The 23,385-nt window shown below is 41.1% G+C and overlaps 2 protein-coding genes across 2 annotated transcripts in view; both read right to left on the minus strand.

Annotated features, from left to right (window-relative positions):
* Window positions 1–12,425: 12,425 nt before the first annotated feature.
* The window catches only part of LPCAT2 (lysophosphatidylcholine acyltransferase 2), a 35,723-nt gene continuing 24,763 nt past the window's right edge, over window positions 12,426–23,385 (minus strand). Inside the window, exons 12-14 of the mRNA XM_026068853.1 lie at window positions 16,251–16,349; window positions 14,333–14,474; window positions 12,426–14,060 (exon numbers count right to left, since the gene is read on the minus strand). Of these exons, the coding sequence (XP_025924638.1) occupies window positions 13,813–14,060; window positions 14,333–14,474; window positions 16,251–16,349 (489 nt within the window). The 3' untranslated portion in view covers window positions 12,426–13,812. The remainder of the gene's footprint in view (window positions 14,061–14,332; window positions 14,475–16,250; window positions 16,350–23,385) is intronic.
* CAPNS2 (calpain small subunit 2) lies at window positions 21,113–21,859 on the minus strand. The gene has a single exon (XM_026068854.1). The coding sequence runs from the start codon at window positions 21,857–21,859 to the stop codon at window positions 21,113–21,115; it is 747 nt and encodes a 248-aa protein (XP_025924639.1).

A 23,385-nucleotide genomic window follows, 5' to 3' on the forward strand; every position in this document is an offset into this window, starting at 1 on the left:
GGGATTGATAGAGGCTTTTTTCCTCCTTGTTTAATATTGTATTTCCTGTTGGAGGAAAGCTGTGGTGGTAAAACTCTGCAAAGCCAACAATGTATCTCATAAACAAATTCACTTCCTTCTTCAAACATTGTTTCATTCAACAGCAAGACGTTCAGAACTCCTTTCTGCACTGGATCTTTAAGCGGTTCCATTTGCAGGAATTCTTTGCATCTCCCCCCAAATTTGCTGAATTTGTTAAAACTGCTGTGTTAGTTCCTTGTGGGGAATACAGCCTTTACTGAATTGCAGCAAGGGAATGAACTTGATAGCACATTTGGTGTATGGGTTTATTTGGAGTTTCTTAGGAAAAAACCCACACATTTGTTTTTAATGGGGAGCATTTGCCTGTAATGTAAAAAATCACCCTTAACTCTTTGCCAGTGATTCAGCACTTTATTAACCAAAGTACTGATGTTTAGTGGCAGATGCTTAATTTTCAAGGAGGGAGTGATTAGTAATCTCTTCCCATTATTGCTGAAGTCTTGTTTTTCCTAAAGACTGTGCATGATGATAGTACAGGTTTCATTTATAGATCAGAAGAAAGGCATGTTGCTACTTATATCTGAAGGCATCAGTAAACAATGAGTATATTCACCGCATTCGACGGTGTGTTTATTTCAGCATATGCCTTTAGACCATCCCCATTCTGTCACATCAAAGATCTTTCTAACACCGTGCAGTGTGGTGCCTGGGCCGCCTGTGATTCCTTCCTTCTAAGGAGAGAGAGAGGTGTGCAGGACAGCTTTGGTTTGGTGGGGCTTTTTGTTTGTTTTGAATGTGCACACTGTTACTGAAGAGGGTGAATTGACTTTAAGTCAAAGAGAGAGGAGGTTTCTGATAACTGTGGACTTTGTCCCAAAAGCTCAGATACGACTTTCCTTTTTTCTTGCTTCTAAGCCGTGCTGTGCCAAGAAGTAATACGCTTGTATCTGTCTCTGAGACTATCTTGACAGTCAGAAGCAGAAGAAATCCCTTGTTTGCTACATAGGTACAAGCATATGTTCTTGCATTATAAAATTGGGCAGAAAGATGTCTTTTGTTTTTCTTACTCTTACAGAAATCAACCACAATCAAGTGATTAATCTTTGGCAAAGTGTTTGTTTTTGTTTTAATAATACATGATTTGTTTTGTAAGAAGCAGCTGAAGACGACAACCATGGTGAGGCTGAGAAGGTTTTCCCTCTGCAGAATGGTCTGGGGCAAAGACTTCCGTTCTCTAAAACTGCAGGCGGGTGGGTTCAGTCTTTCAGGGCAGTTGCATCTCTGAATTCACATGTATTGTTAGTTGATGAAGAGCTTCTTAAACTGTTCCGTTCCAAAATAAACCTCAGAAGGTGAAATGACACAGAGAAAAATGCCTGCATATATGCGTATGCGTGCCTACATATATACATATACATGCCTAGCAAGCACCATGTTTCAGTAGCAATGACTAAGTCAACACGTTACTGTGTTACATAAATGCAATGAGCTTCCTTATGCCTAAATGAGGCTTTCAGCGTGGAAAATACGCATGGTTTGTTGCACCGAGTGGCAAACACCCTCCATTATCCCTATAGCGATGCTGATGGGAAATGAGTTGGCATTCGGCAAGAGTTGGTGACTGTACAGCAGAGAAGCCTGTGTCATGCTGCGGAAGTGCCAGTGGTCTCCACTGCCTGATTACCAGGACAAGTGTTTTGTTCCTCCACCAGGGATGGGAACGCTGCCTGGCTTCTCTTTGGTCTGTGTTGGCTATAAAAAGGAGAGGGGRAAGAGTGGTTTGTGCTTTTCTACTGTGCTTAGGTCCTCCAGAGAACTTATTTTTGCAACCAAAATTGAGTTAATAGGGATTTTCTTTTTCTCTTACACCACTCCCTGCACTTTATTGGGGTGCATTTTCTGAAAAAAACAAAGTGAAAATATATTTTAATGGTACTTGGTCTTCTAAATCACAGATAGCTTTTGGAAAATGGTACTTTAGGCACCTTGGAGCTCTAAACAATATGACCTTCTGTCTCTGGGTGTTGACATACATCATTTACCTGGAGATCTAGGTAAATTTTTACCTGTCTGAGATGCTACTTCTAACTGCTTTTTCTAATTGTTTTTCTAATTGTTCCCCACCATCAGAAGGTGGGTACTACCAATGTGTGACAGATACCTGTCAAGCAATAAACCTCTAACCCTAATGAGTATTCTCATTTGATGCTTCACCTCACAACTAAGGACATGAGCTATAAAGAGTTCCAGTAAGCGAAGACTCCATGTCTATATGTGTTTTATTCCTCAGAAGTTTTTTGGGTGACCTGATTGCATTAGTACAGTAACGTTGGGAGAGAAGAGCTGCTAATCTTGCCGTCCTGTCTTTATTATAGCAAAGGTTGCATCTGAAATAAAATTGCCATGATGGTTTCTTTACTGATCTTTTTAATTAGAAAGCATCACCAGATTAAAACAGGTTCAGTTTTGCTACATCAGTATTGTATATCATGGAGAGCGTAGTGAGCTGAAAAATATGCAGATGGTTTACAACTGAATGTCACTAACTTGTTTTATTTTATATTTTCTCAGTTTGGAAGATGGTAGGATGCCATTTGGGAATGGCATTAGACCTGTTGATAGGTCTGATCTGAATAGGAATAAAATAGCATTTTTCATCTAAGAATAGCACGGGAGTTTCAATTTTTTAAAGAAATGAGGTGAAATACTTATCACAATACCTATTGCACTTATAGCAAGAGTGACATCGAGAGTAACAACAAAATGATTAAGAATGAATCAGTCTTGATGAATTGCATGTATGACCATATGTTCCAGCTTTTGCCTCTGTAAACTCCTTGAGACTTGGAGGGGGGAAAAAAGAGTTTGCTCTGCTTGAGATGCCCTTCACAAGGCTTCTAAGGAACACCATAAAAAGTCATAGTAGCATTATTAAATAATTAGAGCCATTTTCCCTCGTGCATTGCAAAATTAAACATTTCTAGGAAAATGATATGTAAATAATAATCGGCAGGTGTTTCTGAGACCCGCAATCCATCCATTATTGCCTCAGTAATCTCTTTGTAAAAGGATGACCACTTTTGCAATTTTTGACTAGTTACATAAGAGATGTTGTTTGAAAAAGAGGTTTTTTTTTTTTCTGAACTGTTCAGAGCTCTTCTAATGCTGATGAAGTGGGAACTTTTTCTAATATGAGGTAATGCAGTTAGAGGCATGTCGCTGCTTCAGTTTCTCTGCACTGTGTGGATCTGGTCACTTTAATAACTTCAGAGTAATTGAATTGCTAATTCCCTTGTCTGACCACTGATTTGCTCTCTATATGGCTTAAGTAATATATTGTTTCTAAACTGCTTTTCCAGTATGGTGTCTGGGGTCCAAAAAACACAGGGCTTGAAATGCAGTCTGGGAAGACATCAAATGCTTTGCCCCAGTCCAGTGAACATGTGTTTGTGTTTAAGGATGTGCATAGATCTGCCTATATGTGTATCTGCAATGACGTGTATCCTTAAGTGGATGGGGCTTACTCAGTTTGAGCTGCTAATACCCATTAAATTTGACTTGTTGTTTTGATCTTACATTTGTCAGTAGTTTCCACTTCATATGTAGCTTTGTAGATGTTACTTGTCCTTGCTAAGTGGTCATTCAGTAGGCTTTAAGATTTAAATGAAATATATCAAGTTCAGATCTTTCCATTTCATTTTAAGTCATCTTCAGGGTTATGTTTATAATTGTCATGAATTCTAAAAGCTGAAGTATGGGAATTGCCGTTTACACTAAGCAATAGTCTCTATTATACAGATCATAAATGAAAAGGAAACAAGATAGTTGTGGAGGAGCTGTCTAAGGAGAGAGTTTTGAGATGCATGGTGGAGAACACTAGCTGGTGCAAAACCAGAGTTAATTCTGGAATGAGGGGTGAATCTCAGACCTTCATGGCTTGTAGAAGTGGTACATGGGGGGTGATTTTTTGAGTTCTGTAGAATAGCTTGCAATTTTGTTTAAATACTTCAACTAAACCTTAATTTGGGCCAAGAGAACCCCTTTGGTATATCTGAGATGACATAAGATTAATATAGCTTTAGACTTTTGTCAAAGTTATGTTTGGGGACCTTTTAAATGTATGCTGATATGAGACTTTCCATGGATCTATGTGAAATACCACCCCATAGGACCTTTCAGAGAATCTCTTCTCTGTCTTGGTCTGCCAGATGTTATACTAGTTTCTGGATAGGTTACATGGGAACACGAGAACATTAGAATGTCTGTACCAATTCTGACTAACTCAGTGGTCAGTAGCCACTGTTTGCCCTGTTCTGCCAACTCTGATTTGAGACAGATCTTCTCATTCACAGCCTGAAAAAGAAGGATTCCTTACCAGACCACTCCTCAGAAAACAGAGATGCAGAAAACTCACTTAATTTTGCTTCTATATTCTTATCTCCTCTAGACCTTGATCAATTCTATGTCCTTCAGACTCTCTGGCAGGCTTCCTTCTTCTGATGCTATTCAGATGATAATTTAAAAGTGCTCTGTGTGGTCTGGTTTGGAGGTGGTGAGGTTCAAAGATTATAACTGCAAAGTCTGCCTCTGAAGGAGATGGCACTGTTCTCCTGGTTCGATGGAAAAAGGCTGTGGTAAAAGACACTGTTTGCAGCGGATCAGTCAGTTCAACAAGTAAGAAACCAGATAGGGAGCTCTGGCAACAGATGCATGGGGATTCTCTCAGCAACGAGGTGGTGGTCTCAGCCTCCCAGGTCCTCAGCCCTCATCCACATCCTCGTCAGTCCACTAGCTCCATCCTTTTCTCCTCTGTGCCTGTGTGTTACTTTAGACAACGCAGCATGTCATGATGTGCAACATAATAAATGCATCTCTGGCAATGTTTACATACACCTTTTGCTATTTCTTTGAACTCCTTGACTGTCTCAATATACTTGGTTTGTGCTCTTTATTTGCTTGAATTAGACCAGGTTGTACTTTTGTTTTGATTTGTGCACTGCTGGCACAGCCAGGTCTTCATCTTTGAGTTGGTCTCCTTGGTGCAGTACAACTAGTAATTAAAATAAAGCAGGCCCAGGACCCTGGTCATGTACTGACTGGCAAAGGAGGAGGAAAGAATCCCGGAGAAGGTCCACGTGTGGATTGACCTGGCCTGGCCTGGCCTGGGATGGGGATTAGAGCAGCGGGTGCTTTTCAATGGACACTTTTAGCTGGCTTCATTTTATTTTGTGCGAACCAAAAAAAACCCAGTATGGTGTTTTCCCAAGAGGCTGAAGTACTTTCTAAGGAGAGAATACATTGTCCTCTTTGCATCAACAGTCCTTTTTGGGTACATTGTGACAGCCTTTTTGCAGGATGTGCTTGTCACCATGCTGTATGGGAGATGTGTGCGTAATGAACCCACTGGAAATAAACACTGTTTTCCCCCCTCATGAATATTTGATCTATGATTTATTTATCCACCCAGACTTGGACTAATGCATGTCAAATGCTGCCTGTTTGTTTTCCTGTTGACATATTTCTGTCAGCAGTGTCTTGTGTATTAGGGACAGGAAAAATATTAGCAGACCCATAAAACAATGGCTTAAAGAGACCAATGCTTTGATGTTAAGCTAGATTGACTCCACTTGGGAAAATAGTAAGAGATTGGGTGGAGAGGAGGGCTTTTTGTCTTCTGTGAAATTATTCACATTAGGCTGGAAGAAGAGTAAATTGAGACTGACTGACTCCACCAGAAGGTCAGCCATTGCCTGGTGCTGGCAGACTGGTGTCTGCTAGAGCACACCCAGCCTGCAAACCACTGTGTAGCTGTATGGAGGCTGAGATCTCTTTCTTACACACCTGAGCAGTTGATGGTATCACTAAAATAATACTGTCATAGTGGAAAGAATCAGGTCTGATATCACTGAAAATGCCTAGTGACAACAAGCGAGTCAGAGATAGTTGCAGGGAAGAAGTGCAAGTATTTCAATATGGAAACAAATGCTAAAGGAGTTGTAAATGCACTGTCTTGCCATAAATGATCAAATCTGTTTAATCTGTTCTTGTCATGATCTGACGCTGAGTTTGCCTCCTCACATTTGAAAAGARCAGTGGGAGTGTTAAAGCAAAGAATATCAAATTTGATTAGCAGGTTTGGGAGCCCACGAGCACTCATGGGCAGTTCACTGACACAGGAGTCAGAACACTTGGATTTTTATCTCGGCGCTGCCAGTACTGCCTCGTGTCAGGTTAGGCAAGGTATTGAACTGCCCTGCCTCTTTGCTTTTGGCCTGTCTATTTATAGACTGTGAAATGTTCAGGAAAGGTAGAAACTCTCATTGTGTGTTTTATACAGTACTTTGTTCAATGGCTGTTTCATCTGTTAGAGCTGCTAAATCCCATTGCAATAAAACAAATAATAGAGAGTTTTATCAAATGCTTAGTTCATTTTCAGTTAAAATCTATCTCCTTGTCTTCCCATTCCTAGTCACTGTCTGAAGGGGTGGTTCTCTTCGGTCCAAACGGTAATKTTTCTACTAAAAAAGAAGTCTCCGCTGTATAAAGCATAGACTTTTGCCATTAGAATTGGCAATAGCATAGGTAGGAGTGAAGACTCATGTTTGTATTTACTTCATAGTCTGTTTTACGATGACTTTAGATTTGAGTTAATAGTAGTCCAAACCTGTGGTCAAACTGCATGGGTGAACGTGCTACTATTTCTCTCTCCTCCCTGTATATTGACAAAATACTTCTCCGCTTGTAAGAGACAGGTTGTCAAAGAAATGTAATTAAGTAACATTATGGAGGTTGACATGTTTTCATTCAAAAGCTCAATGTACAAACTCTAGATATTTAAGTTATTTCTGCTTTGAATAGCTGCTGTAGTTCGTGGCTGGTTATCTCCAGTTTCAAAAAGACTTCCGGCCCTGGGGAAAACAGTTTTCCCAGAAGCTTTTGGCAGTTCTGGTGTGACTCCTTCTAGTCTCCTACACTTTTTCCTGTTCATTTCTTTTTTTACGTTTTAAGAAAACATTTTGAATTTTCCTGCAATCTTTGATATCGGGAGATAGGAGCAGAAGCCCAGACTTACGTATCTAATTGTGCACTTGGCCTTATCTTTGTCTGCAAGGCTGATGTTTACCTTTGAAAAGGAAATTATTCCTTTTGAACAATTATAGCCTCTAAGCTTTCATCATGTCTTTCTAATTTGTAGTGCTTTGCTTCTGGTTCACTGTTAGATGCTTAGTAAAGATTTAGGAAGATAATGTCCTTAACAAAAGGAAAGTAATTATTTTTTTTTTTTTGGAAGAAGAAAGCTCTTTTTAACAATAACCTGAGTTGATCAAAATGTTCTTGATAGACTAATCTTTTAAATTCACTAAGGAAAAATCTAAGATATTGCAGTGAGGCAGGAATGAGCAGTTGTAGAAGTAGAGAAAGGGGAAACTGGTTAGGTTGCAGTCCTTCAGGAAAGGATCTAGGGCTTGCTGAAGGTGATGGCTGCATATGAGGGCACAACGTCATGTTGTTGCAGAAAGTCAAACCTTACGCTGGGGACGGGTAAGCAGGGGTATTAACTGCAAGCTGCAGTCAATGACAGCCTTCTGGTCTACCCAGGAATGGTAGGGCCTGAGCTGAAGGGCTGCCCCAAGCTTGGGGGCACACAGTTCAGGAGAGATGTGGGCTGGAGAACCTGCGTGAGAATAATGAGAAGTGCAATTTGAGAGGAAAGAGTGAAAGAGGTTTTGCTATTTGGCCTAAGAAAGGAAGGCTGGGAGAAGCAAGAGGGAAACGGCATGACGATAAGCTCTTAATATGTGTGTATACAGATATACTCTGCAGAGAAGTGGAGATAATCAGTTCTCCTTGAGCATGGTGAAACCAGCACCTAGGGACTTTAGTTGCAGTAGTAAAGATTCAGGTTAGACCTTGAGAAAAACTTTTCCAGTGGTGAAAATTGTTAAGCGCTGGAATAGGCTGTTTGGCAAGACTGTGCAGTCTTCCTCTTTGGAGGCCTTTAATGACAGGTTTGATCTAATGAATGCTCACTTTTGCAGACAATTTCTATTTGCTGGCTTTTTGGGAAGGGAACGGTTTTTATATGTGTTTATTGGGTATTCCTGCTACTAGCACATTCACAATGAGAAATAAACTAAGCAACATTCTCAAAATGTCTCAATTTTGCAAACAATCCCTAGAAAATACAAATACAAACTCCTCAAACTCCTGTATAAAATTAATGACTGTCAGAATGATTTGAATGATTCCTGTTGTCGTTGTAGTAYGTGATGCACTACTGCAAGGGAGCCTCATGCAACCATCTCATGCAGCYGCTGTGTAACCTCGAGAGAGCGCCATGCTCGTGGGGACTTTTAGAGATTTGGGAAGCATGCTCTTACCTATGCCCAATTTAGAACAAAGCAACACACATGCAGGTATAGCTTTAAAGATAAGCCTTATTTAAACCTGGTTTTAACATGCGAAAGCATATTTTCAATAGAATATTTTCTAGATAATCTAATTTAAGTCCAATGAACAAAAGTTAACGTAACTGATTTACTTGCAGCACATTGAAGCATATAATAGCATGAAAATAACAGAATAATAGGATTGAGAGAAAAGAGAACAAGCATTTATCATCCTTAAACCTGTTTGGGGGGGGGGTCCGGGAGGTTAAAGAAGCAATGCTTAGGGTCTGGCTAAGGTAATGAAATACTTCCTCTTATAACATTTTCATGTGTCTCAGAAGTCACCAGTTAGGCTGTCGTTGTTACAGAGTATCTGAAACTAAGAGGATGGCATAATAAATGAAAACTTTTATATAATTTAAAAAACTGTGATATTGTTTTTCTTGGTGGTGGTGTGATTCTTACCACCATTAATAATAAATTGCCTTGGAAATTTTTCATGTTTTCTAATTATTGATATTATTAGGTGCTTTTAATGAGCACAAAGTATCTGATTGCAGCTCACAGGATTAAGCATACACCCAGGTGCTTAGCTGAAGTTGGGTCCTTAAATGACCCTTCTGTATTTCCTTTGTCATGGCACTAAACCTACTGCGCTTCTTGAACTTTATCTGAATAAGTGCTGCATACTGTATTTATATCAGACACATTTTTTTGTTTGCATTTTGGCTTTATGAAATGTCAGAATCAATCTTATACTAATGAAATGTCCAAATTTCATCTCAGCTATGAACATAGCTGCTAATCCTATAAGATGTTTACTTTCTGCCTCTCTGGCTATGTATAGTAACAGAGAGTCTGCCAACTTAAGCACTACTGACAAACGTCTCCCTACTGCTAGTCAGTCTAATAAATGTTATTTCATTGAGTAAAGATTTAAAATTAATTAATAAAATGTTATTAAAATCCCATACAACCTCTGACGAGTTTGATCTCACTGCAGGTCAGTGAAAATGGTTACCTGAATGCTGCATAAGTGCCTCCAGATTCCACCCAATTAAATATTTATGTTTTTAATCTTACAGTTTCTTAACTTTATTCATATTGGGGAGAAAGCTTTTGATGGTGGTGGTTGCTTTTTGGGGGGAGAGCTGGAGAGAGGAAGTAGAGCGAGAGGTAGGCTCTTGTAAAGGATGCAAAAACAATAGGAAAAATATGAGCCGAACACCGTTGTCAGCGTGGTTCAGCCTTCCTAGCACGTCAGAAAGAGTGTAACTGCAAACCTCCCACGCCTTGCTTAAAAACTGTTTTTCAAAGTTGTCCTGTGGCATTCGGTATGTAATTCTCATTATGACACCTCAGGCTGCTGTGCTTGTCGAAGGCTGTGGCTGAACRTTGACGGCAGACTGTCCGAAAAGGCGGGTGGCTGTGTTTGCGCGTGCACTGATGTTTTCACCCGTAGTTTCTAAGGCGCGGGCCGTTTTCCCACCTCCGCGCACCTCAGGTAGCCAGTGAGCCCTGTGCAGGCAGCACCGCAGCCTGCTCGGCCACGGGAACAGCGTGTTGGCCTCGCGCCCGAGCAGTTCCCCTGGAGTAGGGCCCTCTCGTGCTGACCACCAGAGAAAAAAGATCTAGACAAATGTTTCTCAGACTTTGGATACCCAGGCAGCGCTTTGTTTGGGGTGAGAATTGCTAGGCGGAGGACGGATCTGGCTGGCCTGCCCTTGGCCAGCCTGGCCCAGGCCAGCCGGGCGGGCAGCGCCCAGCGTGCCCTTTCTCCCTGCTGCCAGGGCTCAGTCCTGCCGCCTTCTTGAGAGCGGTTGAACAGGCAGAGCGCACAGCCACTCACAAAATACCCCTCGCAGACCACTTGGGAATCACTGAACTGTGTTTTTCGCAAGCTCTGGAACAAGCTGATGAGGAAGAGGAGGTAACACTCACAGGAACGTTGTGAGAATAGAAGCATTTGGCACTTTGCTTGTTCGGATGCAGACGACTACAAAAGCTGGGAAGCAGCAGCCGCTGCTGGGCTTGGTACCTCTGACTGATGCTGCACAGCTGCTGGCTGTGAAGATGGGAGATCCGGTATTGGATGCTTTCCATCAAAGTGGTACTGCCCCTTATAGTTCTCCTGTCGGACAGTGATGGGTCAGGACCTGGACCTCTGGCAGTCCGGGAATGCAGTTGTATTGCGGTTGACCATGAAAGTGCAGATCTTAAAGCAGTTTGGTCTTAAGTGAAGCCTGGGTGCATTATCTCTAGTTCTGCATTTATTTAGGCTGTGCCACTGATGCACCAAAGGAGGTACAAAAATGGTTTTAGGCCAGTGGAGACCCTATTGATTCACCTTCCTTAAACAAGTTAATCAGGATTTACAATATTAGCATCTTCCTTGTTCCGGGGTGGACAAGGAAGGTCCGGTTTTCTAGATGACCAGCCAGTACTTTTCATGTCCTCAGAAACTGGAACTTAGCTTTTAAAAACTGTAAATGAGATTTATTCGTAGTGATTGTATGTACTAGAATCATAGTTATCGGAGAGCAGGCGCAACAGCAGCCAACGGCCCCTGTCCTCGAGAATTAGTTGTGCTTTCCTCTTGTGGTGAACTGGCTGTTGCCCTAGTCTGCGTACCCTTGTCCCCCTGTTCGCTTAAGACTGCTGGAGTTTCTGTACACGTGACAGTGTCTTATTTTGCTATCTGAGAAAGATTTATCATCAAATTGATATTTTAGCAGGGCAGAGTACTGATTACGTAAATGGTGTGTCCTACGATGACATGGGACCAAAGGTACGTTCCCAGCTCTAATGTGGGGGATTCAAAACTGTCCTTAAGCAGGCCTTAGACTTGGGGACTTGCGCCTCCGGAAGTGCCAGGCAGGGAGGCAATACTCGGAGGAGCAGGAAGGTGTCATCCCTCGGTGCTCGACTGAGCTGTTTTCTGTTTAGTATTTTAACCTTCCCCTCCTGTTTAGTTCCTGCTCTGCCTCTTAATGTAATGCCCGTTTATTGCAGACTGCTTTTAGTTTGCTCTTTTTAAAAGCTCCCTGAGGCACAATGATGCCTAGAAATTAATGTATTCCTTTCCCGCACATCAAGCAGACGTGTGTATATTGAGTTAGTGTCTCTTAACGTTTAGCTGATTTCTCTTCAGAGCATAGTTGAGTCACCGCTACATACCAAACCCATTTGTGGCCTTTCTCATTTAATAGTATTAAGATATGTAGATTTATATATGCAGTCTTTCTTGCTTTAATTGCTTGTATTTGCCCACTTGTGTGACTTGCAGGTTTTTATAAAATCCTTAGCCCTACACATGCTATCCTATTAGACGGCATAGCGTTCCACTGGCTGAACGCTGTTGGATTCACCAGGAACGCGGGGGAGGCGTCTTTGGCATTTAAAGACCTGACATGGTTGTCTTTGCCATCTTTGCCCATCCATCTTTATTTTAACTTGTTGGAACAGAAGCCTTTTTTTGAAAAGGTTACTGCCAAGGACATGCTAGGCAAAAGCGTCCTTGMCAAGGAATTAACATGTGTTTCACCTAACTTATAGCCAACATAGGGTAATCCTGGCTTCTCCTTTTCCAAAGGGAGAGAAAACCCTCTCCTAATGTTCGTGTTACAAAAAGCCATGATTGTTACTTCTGAGCTGTGGTTAGAGTCACTCATTTTGCCTGTAAATGATGATACCTCATTTTCCATCAGAGAACAGAGATTATCTCTCCAGATATCTGCAAAACTTCTTTGTATCATATTCCCTCTTGCTTGAAGTAGTCAGCAGAAATAACTCTTTGGTGCTGAACTTTTGGAAGAGCATCGACTCTGTCCTGCTTCTCTAGCCTTACCATTGAGAAAAGCACCGTTCACACTCAGAACTAAGAATACGCACTCCACGTTGCATTGTGTTTATCCAGGTAACACATCAGAAGGGCGATTTCCTGGAAATCTCCCCAGCACCTTGACGTACTCAGAGTACCCTTCCCGCTGTACTAAGTAGACTATGTTGTTCTAGTAAGTTTTTAAAAAATATATGTTTATTTTAAGCACATGAAACATCAGGATAGGCACAACTATAAACACAGGATATATTAAACATGGCAATGCGCTTGCAACCAGACAATGCAGTAATTCAAAGGCCAGAGTCACATATGAAAACCAGCTGAAAATTGGTTCTTTCTGGTACCAGACATTCTAGACTTTGCTCATCTCGGTTTTAATTTGAAAATATCCTGTCATCCTACCCCTCCCAAGTCTTTATTTAAGAAGTTATTTGCATAAATACCTAATGTTTAAAAATACTGTATAAAGTGCATTCAGATGAAGGACAGGGAAAGGTAAAGGTCAATATCCAGTGTACTAGAGAGGACTGAGGCAAAACACACTCAAATCATTGACTGAAATGAGCTTTTTTTGAATCAGACCCTAAGAACACATTGAGTAATGGCACAGTAATGCAAATATGGTTCCTAGGAGACCATTTTAGAGTAGATACTAACTACCAGAACTATGGCTTGACAGCGTATATAACTTTTAAGTTTTCCAGAGCAAGGTCGCATTCCTCTGTTGATAACTACTAGAATAAAAATCTGCTGAAGTTTGTGATGTTACTCCTAACATGATCCTAAACAGTTATTATTGTAAACAACCTTCTATTTATTTTGAAACGCTGCATTAATTCTTGGGTCTTATTGTCTGCATTTTCCTGTAGAAACTGTGAGCTACATTGGAATTCCAGTTAGTTTTTGTTGGTAGAAATAGAGCCATTTCCATATTTAACTGTCCTTTGAGCCTAAAGCCGTTTCTGTTAACATCAGTGAATCCGCATTCCTGTTCAGAAGCCTTGGCTTTTTAGTTCACAAGCAGTTAGGGGAAATCTTAGGACAGCTAAAAGAAAATACCAGCTTCAATGCTCAGCTTCCTGTAAATTCATTTCGGTCTCTCTGAAGCTTCAGAAAGGCTCACAGTATTTGCAAATTAAAACACGCTGACATTTTTTTTCCCTTAAGACATGTTAGGGACTTAAGAGGAATTGAGCAGCACCAAGAATTTCACCTGTTTTTACCCAAGGGGACTCCTCAGTTTCTGTTCTGAGACATGACTTGAGTGCTGAAGCCTGTCACCCCTCTTATCACAGCTGTTACTTTTTTGAAAGCATGAACTGGAGGACAATGAGCAACATTCCCAGTTGTGCAATGCTGACATCAGGGATAGAATAGTTACAGTGTTATTTTCCTTAGATTAATACAGGAATAATTTCTCTTCAGCCTGATAGGAAAGTACAAAAAAAMCCCCAATTTTTTGAATTGTAACTTTCACCTCAATTTTATATCAATTGTGCTTATGAATAGCTGGGCAAAAACATTCCTGCAGAACTCAAGAACTGAATTATTTGACTGTTCTCAGTCATCCTTTTTGTCCGAGGTACTAGAGTTGTCCTCTTCATTGCCTTCAGGATGGACTTTATTTCTTGCAGTTGGTGGTGTTTCTGAGCCTGGGACTGTACTCTTCCTAACTGGAGTGTGTTTGGCTTCAGGTGACTGAATGTCACCCTCCTCTGCCATACGTAACTGGTATCTCTGTAGCTCTAGGTATGTGGTAAACAACTTGGCATACTCTGGATGCTTGAGCGCAAAGTCCTTAAACTCATCTGAAAAACATAAAAAACCACAGATATTATAATGCAACAACAGAATCAAAGAAAATGTCAGTGCCTGCTTTTTAATGAAGCTCATCTCCAGCTACTTTCTTCTGAAGCATCTTGGGCAGATCACACAAAGTATCTAGGTCTGCGCTTCAACGGTTTTCCCCAGCCACAGGGTATGAGAACCACGGGACATTTTCAGGCAGAAAAGARGTAGGAAACTGTCACTGTCGAGATGGCTATCAGAGTGCTGTTGGTAATAGTGGGATATAACTTACCATAGGAGAGCTGCCCAGTTTCATCTGCATCTATTTCTTTGAAGAGTTTAGAAACATCAAGCTCAGGCACCCCTAGAGCTGACTGAATGATACAAGCACACTCATCTTCTGATATAGTGCCATCATCGTCCATGTCAAAGAGCTGGAAAAGATGTATGTGTAGAAACATGTTGGTATCAGCTTGCCTGTGAACCTTCTGTGCAAATTGGCCACCCACGTTAGGTTTCTGCTGTTCAAGAGGGGATTTGCAAACAACACCTGGGATTTGAAGAGACTGGTGCCATCTCAGCTGCTTTCTTTTGTAAAAGATGTTATGAATTTTCTCTGGAATGAAGTCTAACAGTTATCTATGTGATATAATTGGGATCAGGATATTCTGTACTGTGAAAAGTATGCAGCAACCCTTTTGAAAATCACATTAGCTCACTATAAAATAAAGCCTACAGGCTTACGTTAATTGTCACCATGAGCTATACTGAGGGTCTACTTCAGCCTCTCTCTATTGGAACATCTTAGGTTCTAGTCTTCATTTTCACTACGTTACAGCACTTGTGCCATCTGATAAACTTGCCATGGTTTATGCTATGATATTGTGCACTCTGACACAAAATATATAACTTTTATTATGTGATCTATCACCTACTACAGCATTACTGTAATGAAGAAGGAATTTTGGTGACTGGAATGCGGGCAGTAGATGTACACTGATCACCCCATCCTTCCCAGCACAGGGACAGTGAGCAACTGCTGTGAGTCACCTCCTTGAGGAACACAAGGGATGGATGGCAGAAATCCTTAAGTACTTGCTACAGGCAAACGGGTCCATTGTGAGGGAAAGCACATTTAGTGGCAAAGAAAACAAAGTTGCAGAAGAAAACCCCTAGTTCCATTTCAGAGGAGCATAGGCTTGTACCAGCTGAACCAGTCATTTCCCACTGGGGTTGGGAATTATGACAAATTACCCATCTCACAGTCAGTGCAACTGTTAAGATACTGAAGGGTATAGTCCAGAAAACAGAACAGTGAAACAGCAAAGATAGCTGCTAGGCTTGCTTCTTCCTAGGAATCTGCAGTGATAAAACATCCCTGGGAAAATACAAATCACCTTTTGTCTGAATAGCTGTAGCACTTATCTGTAAAGCAGTGGATATAATGCATTCACATAAAAATACTGGTACTTCCTGAATGAGCATCAGTACTAAAAAGGATCCAGTTAAAGACAAACATGATCCATATCTTATTACACTGTTCAAGGAATGCATAAGAAAGTAGCAGTGGGTAAAATAGCTGAATCTGTGTCAAAGATCCACTAAAGAAAAAAAAAAAGTCATTTGGGCATTTTCCTGCTCAGGGATTCACAACCTGGGCATGCCTTGTCACATACTGCCCCTTCGCACCTGGGATTTGGAAGGTGCCATTGCTTCTTTTCCACCTGCATCATCAGGACACCRTAGGACAGCCCAACAGATTATCTTAGGTGCAGCCCAATTTTGGATGTGCCTGTCCTGAAAAGCCCTTCTTGATTTTTCCCCCCTCTTTGCTGTTAACAAGAGTGACTCTGCTGAGCACTGGAACCACAGAGGATATTGCTCCATCTATTGTCTGCTTGCCACACTGAAGAATCACAGCACAAAAAAACCTCAGGGAAAAACCTGCATGTGCTGCTGAATCATTTTTGGAGTTAGCCTGCCAAGTTACATATTCATTAGTGCCTTCACATGGCTTTTGAAACCCTTTTCTATCAAGCTGATGCCTCTAATTCTCCCCTCCCCTTCACACTCTAAATGTCAATTGGTTTAAGAGTATTACTCACATTTGCATAACAGATTGAAGCTATAAACTTATGATTTGAAAGCTAACAGATTTACAGTCAGTCTTGATTTGTCAAGTTTGTAGTTTTATACTAAACTGAACTTACCTTAAATGCCATCTGAATAGTCTCTTCTGTGTTGGCTGGGTTACAAAGAATAGACAAACCAATCACATACTCTCTGAAGTCGATGGTGCCATCTCCATTCTGTAACCAAAATACATATGGCAATAGTTAATAGTTAATACTGCAGATCACTTTAAAAGCTGTTGTATAAATCAACTATACAATAACTAAGACAGTTTACAACACTACAGGTTTTCTTCTTCTAAGAAAAAATACTAACAGCTCTTTAAATATATTTAATACTAGGGATGAAGTAGTAATATGTATTTTTAACAGATAAAAATGAGAAATGAATTTCTATCTTACAAACACCCGAAAAAGATTTATAACAACTTACAAGTTTTATGTTAGCATAGGACCTTCAAGAGGCCACTGACAAGAAGAATTGGAATACCTGTGTTTAAGGTAAATGTAACAGTTCATGTCGCACTGGCACTTGCTAAAGTTCACAGACCAATGCAACATCCTAGAACAAAAGGGCCAACAGCGAGGCTGTTGTCTTGAGTTAATTCTTCCCGAGAACCTTCAGCAATAAATACGTCTGAGAAAGTACAATCTGATGATGAAGTAAGTCTACACGGGCTATCTTAAGCCTTTCTTTGAAGCAAATACACTGTCCTAAATGCTATTAAAGTAAATAAGATACTTTAGAAGCCAGAAATGCTATGAATTCATTGTAACAGCCTGTCTGATAATTGCAGTTTTGATCTGAATGAACATTTCAATGCATGAACTACAAAGCTACTTCAACAAAGCATGTGAAGCTTTCTTTGATGAGATTCGTGGTTAAATCTATGCAAGCTGCACTGTATTGGCAGACAGGGGAAACGGCAGATACCAGTTAAAATGTATGTTTGAGACAATAGTGTTCCTGTGACCATACTGAAAGTTTCTTGAGGGTTTGGGGAAATACCCAGTCTAGGGAAGAAGCAATACGTAAGTGTTGGTGACAGGATACAGAGCAGTTAATGAAAGCCTAGCTTGAGATGTTGAGTAGTTCATAGGCTGGACCATTCACAATAAGGGCATTCATGAAAAACATTCTAAGGCAAACAAATGTGTAAAGTGGAGTTCTGGTTGTGGATAAAGTGTTGTACATTGCAGGAGGAAAAAGATTTTTAGAAAGCTGGACTCGCTAAGGCTGAGAACAGCCCCAAAGATTTTCAGCCAAGCAAAAGAGGGGTGGTCTCCTGGGTAAATCTGCAGGGAACAGCCAGAGCTAGAGTCTATTCCTGGCTCTGCTGCCAACTTCCAATGTTCACTAGAGCATACCAGGCTTAACCTTTCTGTCCCTGGTCTTCTCCTGCTGAATTATGGAATGTGCAGCTCCCCAGTGGAGCGCAATGAAATCCCTGGGTTCAGTGGAGTAGGGATTCCTGTCACTGAATTTAAATCTTAAGAAGGTCCTTGATTAACAAAACGTGTAACAGTGTATTCAGTACTTACTTTTCTTCATCAAACTATACACTGGGCAGGATTTGAAACCCCTAAGACTGAAGTTTATTTAGCCTTCAAAGCCAATTCAGTACTGGTTTGCACAGAAAACTTTTTCTTTGTATTAATGATCCAAGCAATCTTTTTTAAAGCATGCAACATTTCAACATTTTAAAGAGTTGTGGATTTTAAGGAAACTTTTTAGCAAAAATATGAATAATCGGTAAATTACTTTGCTGGTTGTCTAACAGGATATGATTTCTGACAGGTTTTTAACCATTAGAAGAAAAGGGCAATCTTCTCCCATAAATACTGTTCTATGTACAAGTCTGTGCTCTCATTGTGCAGCAGGGTTTGCCTTAAATATTTCGGCTATGTCATAGTTCTCATAACAATAATAGAGCTAACTTTGAAATGTATCGTTATAAACTTTAACTGTTAAAACAACTGAAATGAGAGTGAACAATTGTTCAAAGGTCCTTGGAATATTATTTCTGGAGAGTTGTACAGACTACATTCTTAGCAAAGGATTGTTTGATTCCATTAGAATTTACTATTTTCATTGTTATAGTTTCATTGTATCCGTGAATACTAATGAGATTTGAAATGCAGTATCACTTTTTAAATTTAATTTTTAAGTTAAGAATACACAGGAAGAGAATTGGGCCATAAACTTTAAATAAAACAGTCTCATTCAGAAACAACTTCCAAAGTCAGTTAACACAGCCTTGGCTATATGTGGAAAAATGACACAAGTTAATAAGGGCCATATTACTTCCATTAAAGTGTTAACACCCAATAATCAAAATTCAGTGCAATCTGATGCACAGGACTACAGACATTTGACTATGAAATAAAGTTACTATACTTGCATGATCATGCTGTGACTAGCTATAGTAAACCYGAGGATGCTGGCTAACTTCCAAATACACTGGCATTTTGGTTAAGGAGAAATGATAGGGTTGTTGCCTGCAGAAAAGATGGGAGTTAAACTGAAAATGCAGGAAAACACAGCGACTGTGTAGCACCACTGCGAAAGAGCATGCGCTAGAGTCTCTCTACACATATCTAGCTGTGTTTGCAGCCCACGCACTCAAAGATATTTTAAGGAAGCAACATGTGAGCTGAACTCCAATTCTCTAAATAGCAAAAGAGAACATAAATATTTACATATTTGTATTTATGCTAAATAAAATAACCAAAACATAGTGTAACATCAACAGTCTTTGTTTTCTTAAAGGAAACTAGCTTTCTGCTACTATTTTCCCTATAGTATGTTATGATAACTAGGGTTTTGTTGTTGTTTTTATGTATAATACAGTAAATGTTACACTTTGGGCACAGGAAATTTTCCACCATCAGAGTCTCCATGTAGAGCTGCACAAGCAGATTAGGGCTAGAAAATCAGCTTTCTGCAGCTGGCAAAGTCCTAAGCAAGACAGACACAGTCAGTGAGGTTTAAAGTGCTACTGCTCCCCAATTTATTCCCACTATGTATTGGATGAAGGTAAGAGTAGAAATCCAGGTGGGGATCGCTAGTCGGAAGAGCTGTTTCTGGTTAGCCAAAGAAACCCTGAACCACTTGCAGGGCTACACAGAGAAGCTGGACCATCTGCAGAGGGACTTCAGTCGCACCTCTCATTTTCATAACCGGGCTCCTCAGGTAAAAGGGTGTTGCTGTAACTCTTTCAAACAACCGCCTGTTGCTACATGCAAGTTGTAACTAGTCAGAAGGGCAAATTCTGAAGCAGACCTGGTAGGACGGGGCTTACCTGCAGATACTGCACTGTTCCTCATGCTCCCTTTTCTAGCACCCACAGAGCCAAAAGGCCCATGTGGATAACTGTGTGGTTTTCAGTTGCAGAACTTGGATGGGTGGCAAATGCCATTAGGGAGGAATTAACCTCTTTCATCACAGTTTGAGCCAATACGCGTATTTTTTTCAGTCACTCAGCTTCTTATTAAACATAGTGCAGGAGGAAGAAAATCTGAGCAAAAGTTTTAAGTTACTTTTTCCTAAGTAAAAGGCTTCTGCAAGATTTCAGCAATTTGGAAAATGCTATTCACCAAGTCTAACTGCAAGATTTAGAAATCAAAGCTATGGAAATTTAGAAGCAAAACGTAACCACAGTAGTCCATTAGTATTCAGATGCCCTGCAGGTATTGCTTGGCATTTCTCAGTTAGGCACTGATGTCTCCCTGGGGAGGAGCAGGCGTGTGCGTGTGTGTGTGTGCGTGTGTGTGTGTGTGTGTGTGTGCGCGCGCGTGTGTGGGGAGGAGCAGGCGTGTGTGTGTGTGCGCGCGCGTAGCGCAGGCAACGCTGCTCTACTCCTCTCTTCACATTCCATTGAGCTAGCGCACACCCAAGACAATTTTCTTTTAAAGCAGCAGAACCCTGCTGAGAAGTTTTCCTTGTTTCACTGCGGTGCGAGGGCTGTTTATCATCAACTATGTAGTCCTTAATTGAAAAAACACGTACCTTTGAGAGATCACATTACTTGTTGTTCTGTTATTCAAAAATAGGCATCTTTAACAAACAGAACGGCAATAACTAGCTCAAGTGGGATGCTGCGCCCTGCTGAAATTCAACTTTGATGGCCTGAGGTTGATTTTGGCTGGCTGGCTGCTGTGTGACTGCATTATTTCAGCAAGCTTCTCTAAATATAAATTTAGTATTTTAAGTTGTTTTCAGTATAACTATTCTAAGGCTTCAGGAAAGAGAGGAAAGACTATTTAATAGAGTTGTAGGAAGGGGGAAAAAGGTTGTGAAAGGAGCCTTATATAAGTTTTCAATTTTGTCCTCCTGGCCAGCAGGTAGGACTGACGATACTACTCATTCACATTTTGCTTTAGCAGAAAGGCATGAAAAAGCAGAAGTAGGAAGGAAATGAAAATGATTATGTAAATTAATTGATCCTTATAGTCATTGCAACTTGGATGTTTTTCCCCTTGTCAGAAATAACCGCACAACTTAGGAATCCATTCAATTCTCTTTACTAGTGATTGCCTTCCAGGCAAGCAGAGCTTTATTCCAGCTTAGTGAATGCTGACAAAATGGAGCAATAATGTCACAGAACCCCAAACCTAGAACTTTTTATAAAGAGTTACACTTGCATATGAGCCACTCAAAGAAAAAACTAAGCTCTGATCCTTCAACATTCTCTCATTTCAGAGTCTAGAGACAGTTTTCTGATACAAACTTACGCTCTGTACAACTGAGACAATCTATGTAAACCCTTCAGTGAAGGAGACTAACACACACACAGCAGGAATCACAGCACTCTAAGCTAAGCCAGGTACCTCTAGCAACATCTGCCTTAGAACAAGGAAAAGGCTACAGTTCGGCAATACAGGACTGTACTCTTCCCTGTAAATCTTCCAGATGGAGCATATCCTTCTCTGCTACGCTCTCATGAATACATGGTCAGCTGCAGCCAGTCTTGGATGGTCATGCTGATCTGTCCGTCGCCATCGTGGTCCAGGGACTTGAAGGCACGGAACATGCCGTCCAGTCGCACCAAGCAACTAATGAAGTTATTGAAATCCATGCTGCCGGTCTCATCGGCATACCTGCGAGTGACTATCTGGCAGAGCTCCTCGCTCAGGTGGAACCCGGCAGCCCTCAGGGCCTCGGGCAGCTGTGCTCTCCCGACAGCGCCTGACTGATCAGCATCGTACTGCTTGTACACGCACTGCCATTTCTTGATGTTCTTCCACAGATACTTAAACTCTTCAAAGCCCAGTTTGCCGGTTGTATCGCTGTCCATGATGGCTACCATGCTACGGCATGTATCTAAGCTGAAGCCATCTGTCTTCAAGTCTTGATGTCTGGAAACCACTCTGTTCAGGATGTGCATTAGCTCTGTGGCACACACTTCCATGTCATCTCCAGCCAGCTGGACAAAAAGGCGACGAAACTGTCTAACCTCCTCGCTCTCATAAGCTTCTGCATTCGTAAAATGGCTGTGAGGAGGTGGAGGTGGCTCTGGAGTATACTGAGCTGCTGCTTCACTTATGAGATTAACGAGACCTCCAACAAGTCCTCCAAYGTTGACTCCGTGCCCGCCTCCTGTTAGGAGCCCCCCGAGGCCACGCACAAGGTCCCCTCCACGACCACTGCCGCTTCCTCCGCTCAGCAAAGCTTTAGCAAGGAACATAATGAAGATTTTTTGAAGGGAGTTATGCAGATCCGATTCTTCTGTAACTCTCCAGAGCTGTATTGTGTCTGAGCTGGGTGTGGGCAAAACACAGCTTATCTGCATGCCTCGAATTCACCGTGTCTGTGCATGTCTCTAGCTGTCAGAGGTCTCTCAGATCTCGGTAGTTTCCACCAATGGCTGAGGAACTATAAAGGAACTTCTCTCTGTGCCTTTGTTTCTTCCTTCTTCCCTGCTTTATATGATTTGATAAATCTTTTTAGAAAAAAAAATAAAAATCAACGAGGCTCAAAGCTGCAGAGCAGAAGTCTCAAAATATATCTGCTCATAACTGAAGCAGTTTGGAAAGAGCCCAGCCACAGTAGTGTGACTATTCCTCAGTTAAGCTGCTCTCCTCAAAGATGAATACAGAGCAAGCTTACTGGAGTCCGGTCTGTTCTTGCAGTCTTTTATGCCTTCAACTTTTTAGTGATTTGAGCATTACACTGCTAATTCTAGTCACCAAAGCATTTGTGCCAGATAGAGGAAGTGAAAGGTTATTATTATGGTTGCCACACTATATTTCTGTTGTATCCATACTGGCACTACATGTCTGTAGGAGCTGATGGTCCAATGTGGAGAGACAAGAATGAAGACAAGTACCGTGTCTGCACAGTGCATTCAACAAATACGGAAATACATTTGATCCATTTCGGTTTTAGAACTTATCTTAGAACTTATCCTTTATACCTGGAAAAATCCTGGAATAGTTTTAATCAGCATGTACGCCACAGTGCCCTCCAAAGAGGACATACACTGTGAAAATAAGCTTGATCACAAAGATGCTGAGCTGGGAGAGCTCTTAAGATAAGAAACAAACTCCAATTCATAAACACTTGCAGTACAACATGCTGCTTGCATGGTAGCCCAGGCTGAATGCCTAGGAGTGAGATGGATTCCAGGCTATGCTCTAGTCTTTGAGGCTTCTTGTGCAGTCAGAGGGGCTCATGCACAGGGCAATTTATCCAGTCTTCAGAGAGAGGTCTAAAATGGGAGAGTTCATCACTGACTATGGAGGAAAGCCTAAGTGATCAGATTAGCCTAGGCACATGCCTTTTTAATGGCTGGAGACAGGCAAGATGAGTGCTTATAGCATCTAATAGCACCCTTACAAACACAGCAGGAACATATTCTCTGGTTAGTACGATCTGCCTGAATTTACATACTTGCAACAGCAACAGTTAATTATTAAGCTGTCAGAGTGTAAATGAGCTCAAAATTCAGGTAGGCAAAAGAAAACATTCAGCAACTAGCAGCATGGAGATTGTAATCTGATGGTGGTGCAACAACTTGTTCTGAGAGATGGCTGTCATCTCACAACAAACTGACAGACCTTTTCCCATCGAAACATAAAAAAGGTAACTGTAAAAGTCACCTATCTTGCCTACAGGAATTACTAACCAAGAAGCATTTACTAAGCTGGACATCATGACTCTAAATGTCCTTTTGGGATGTGATTCTTAACAAAACATTGCCAACAAGATTTC

Source organism: Apteryx rowi, unplaced genomic scaffold, assembly GCF_003343035.1.
Source record: "Apteryx rowi isolate R43461 unplaced genomic scaffold, aptRow1 scaffold_28, whole genome shotgun sequence".
Classification (NCBI taxonomy): domain Eukaryota; kingdom Metazoa; phylum Chordata; class Aves; order Apterygiformes; family Apterygidae; genus Apteryx; species Apteryx rowi.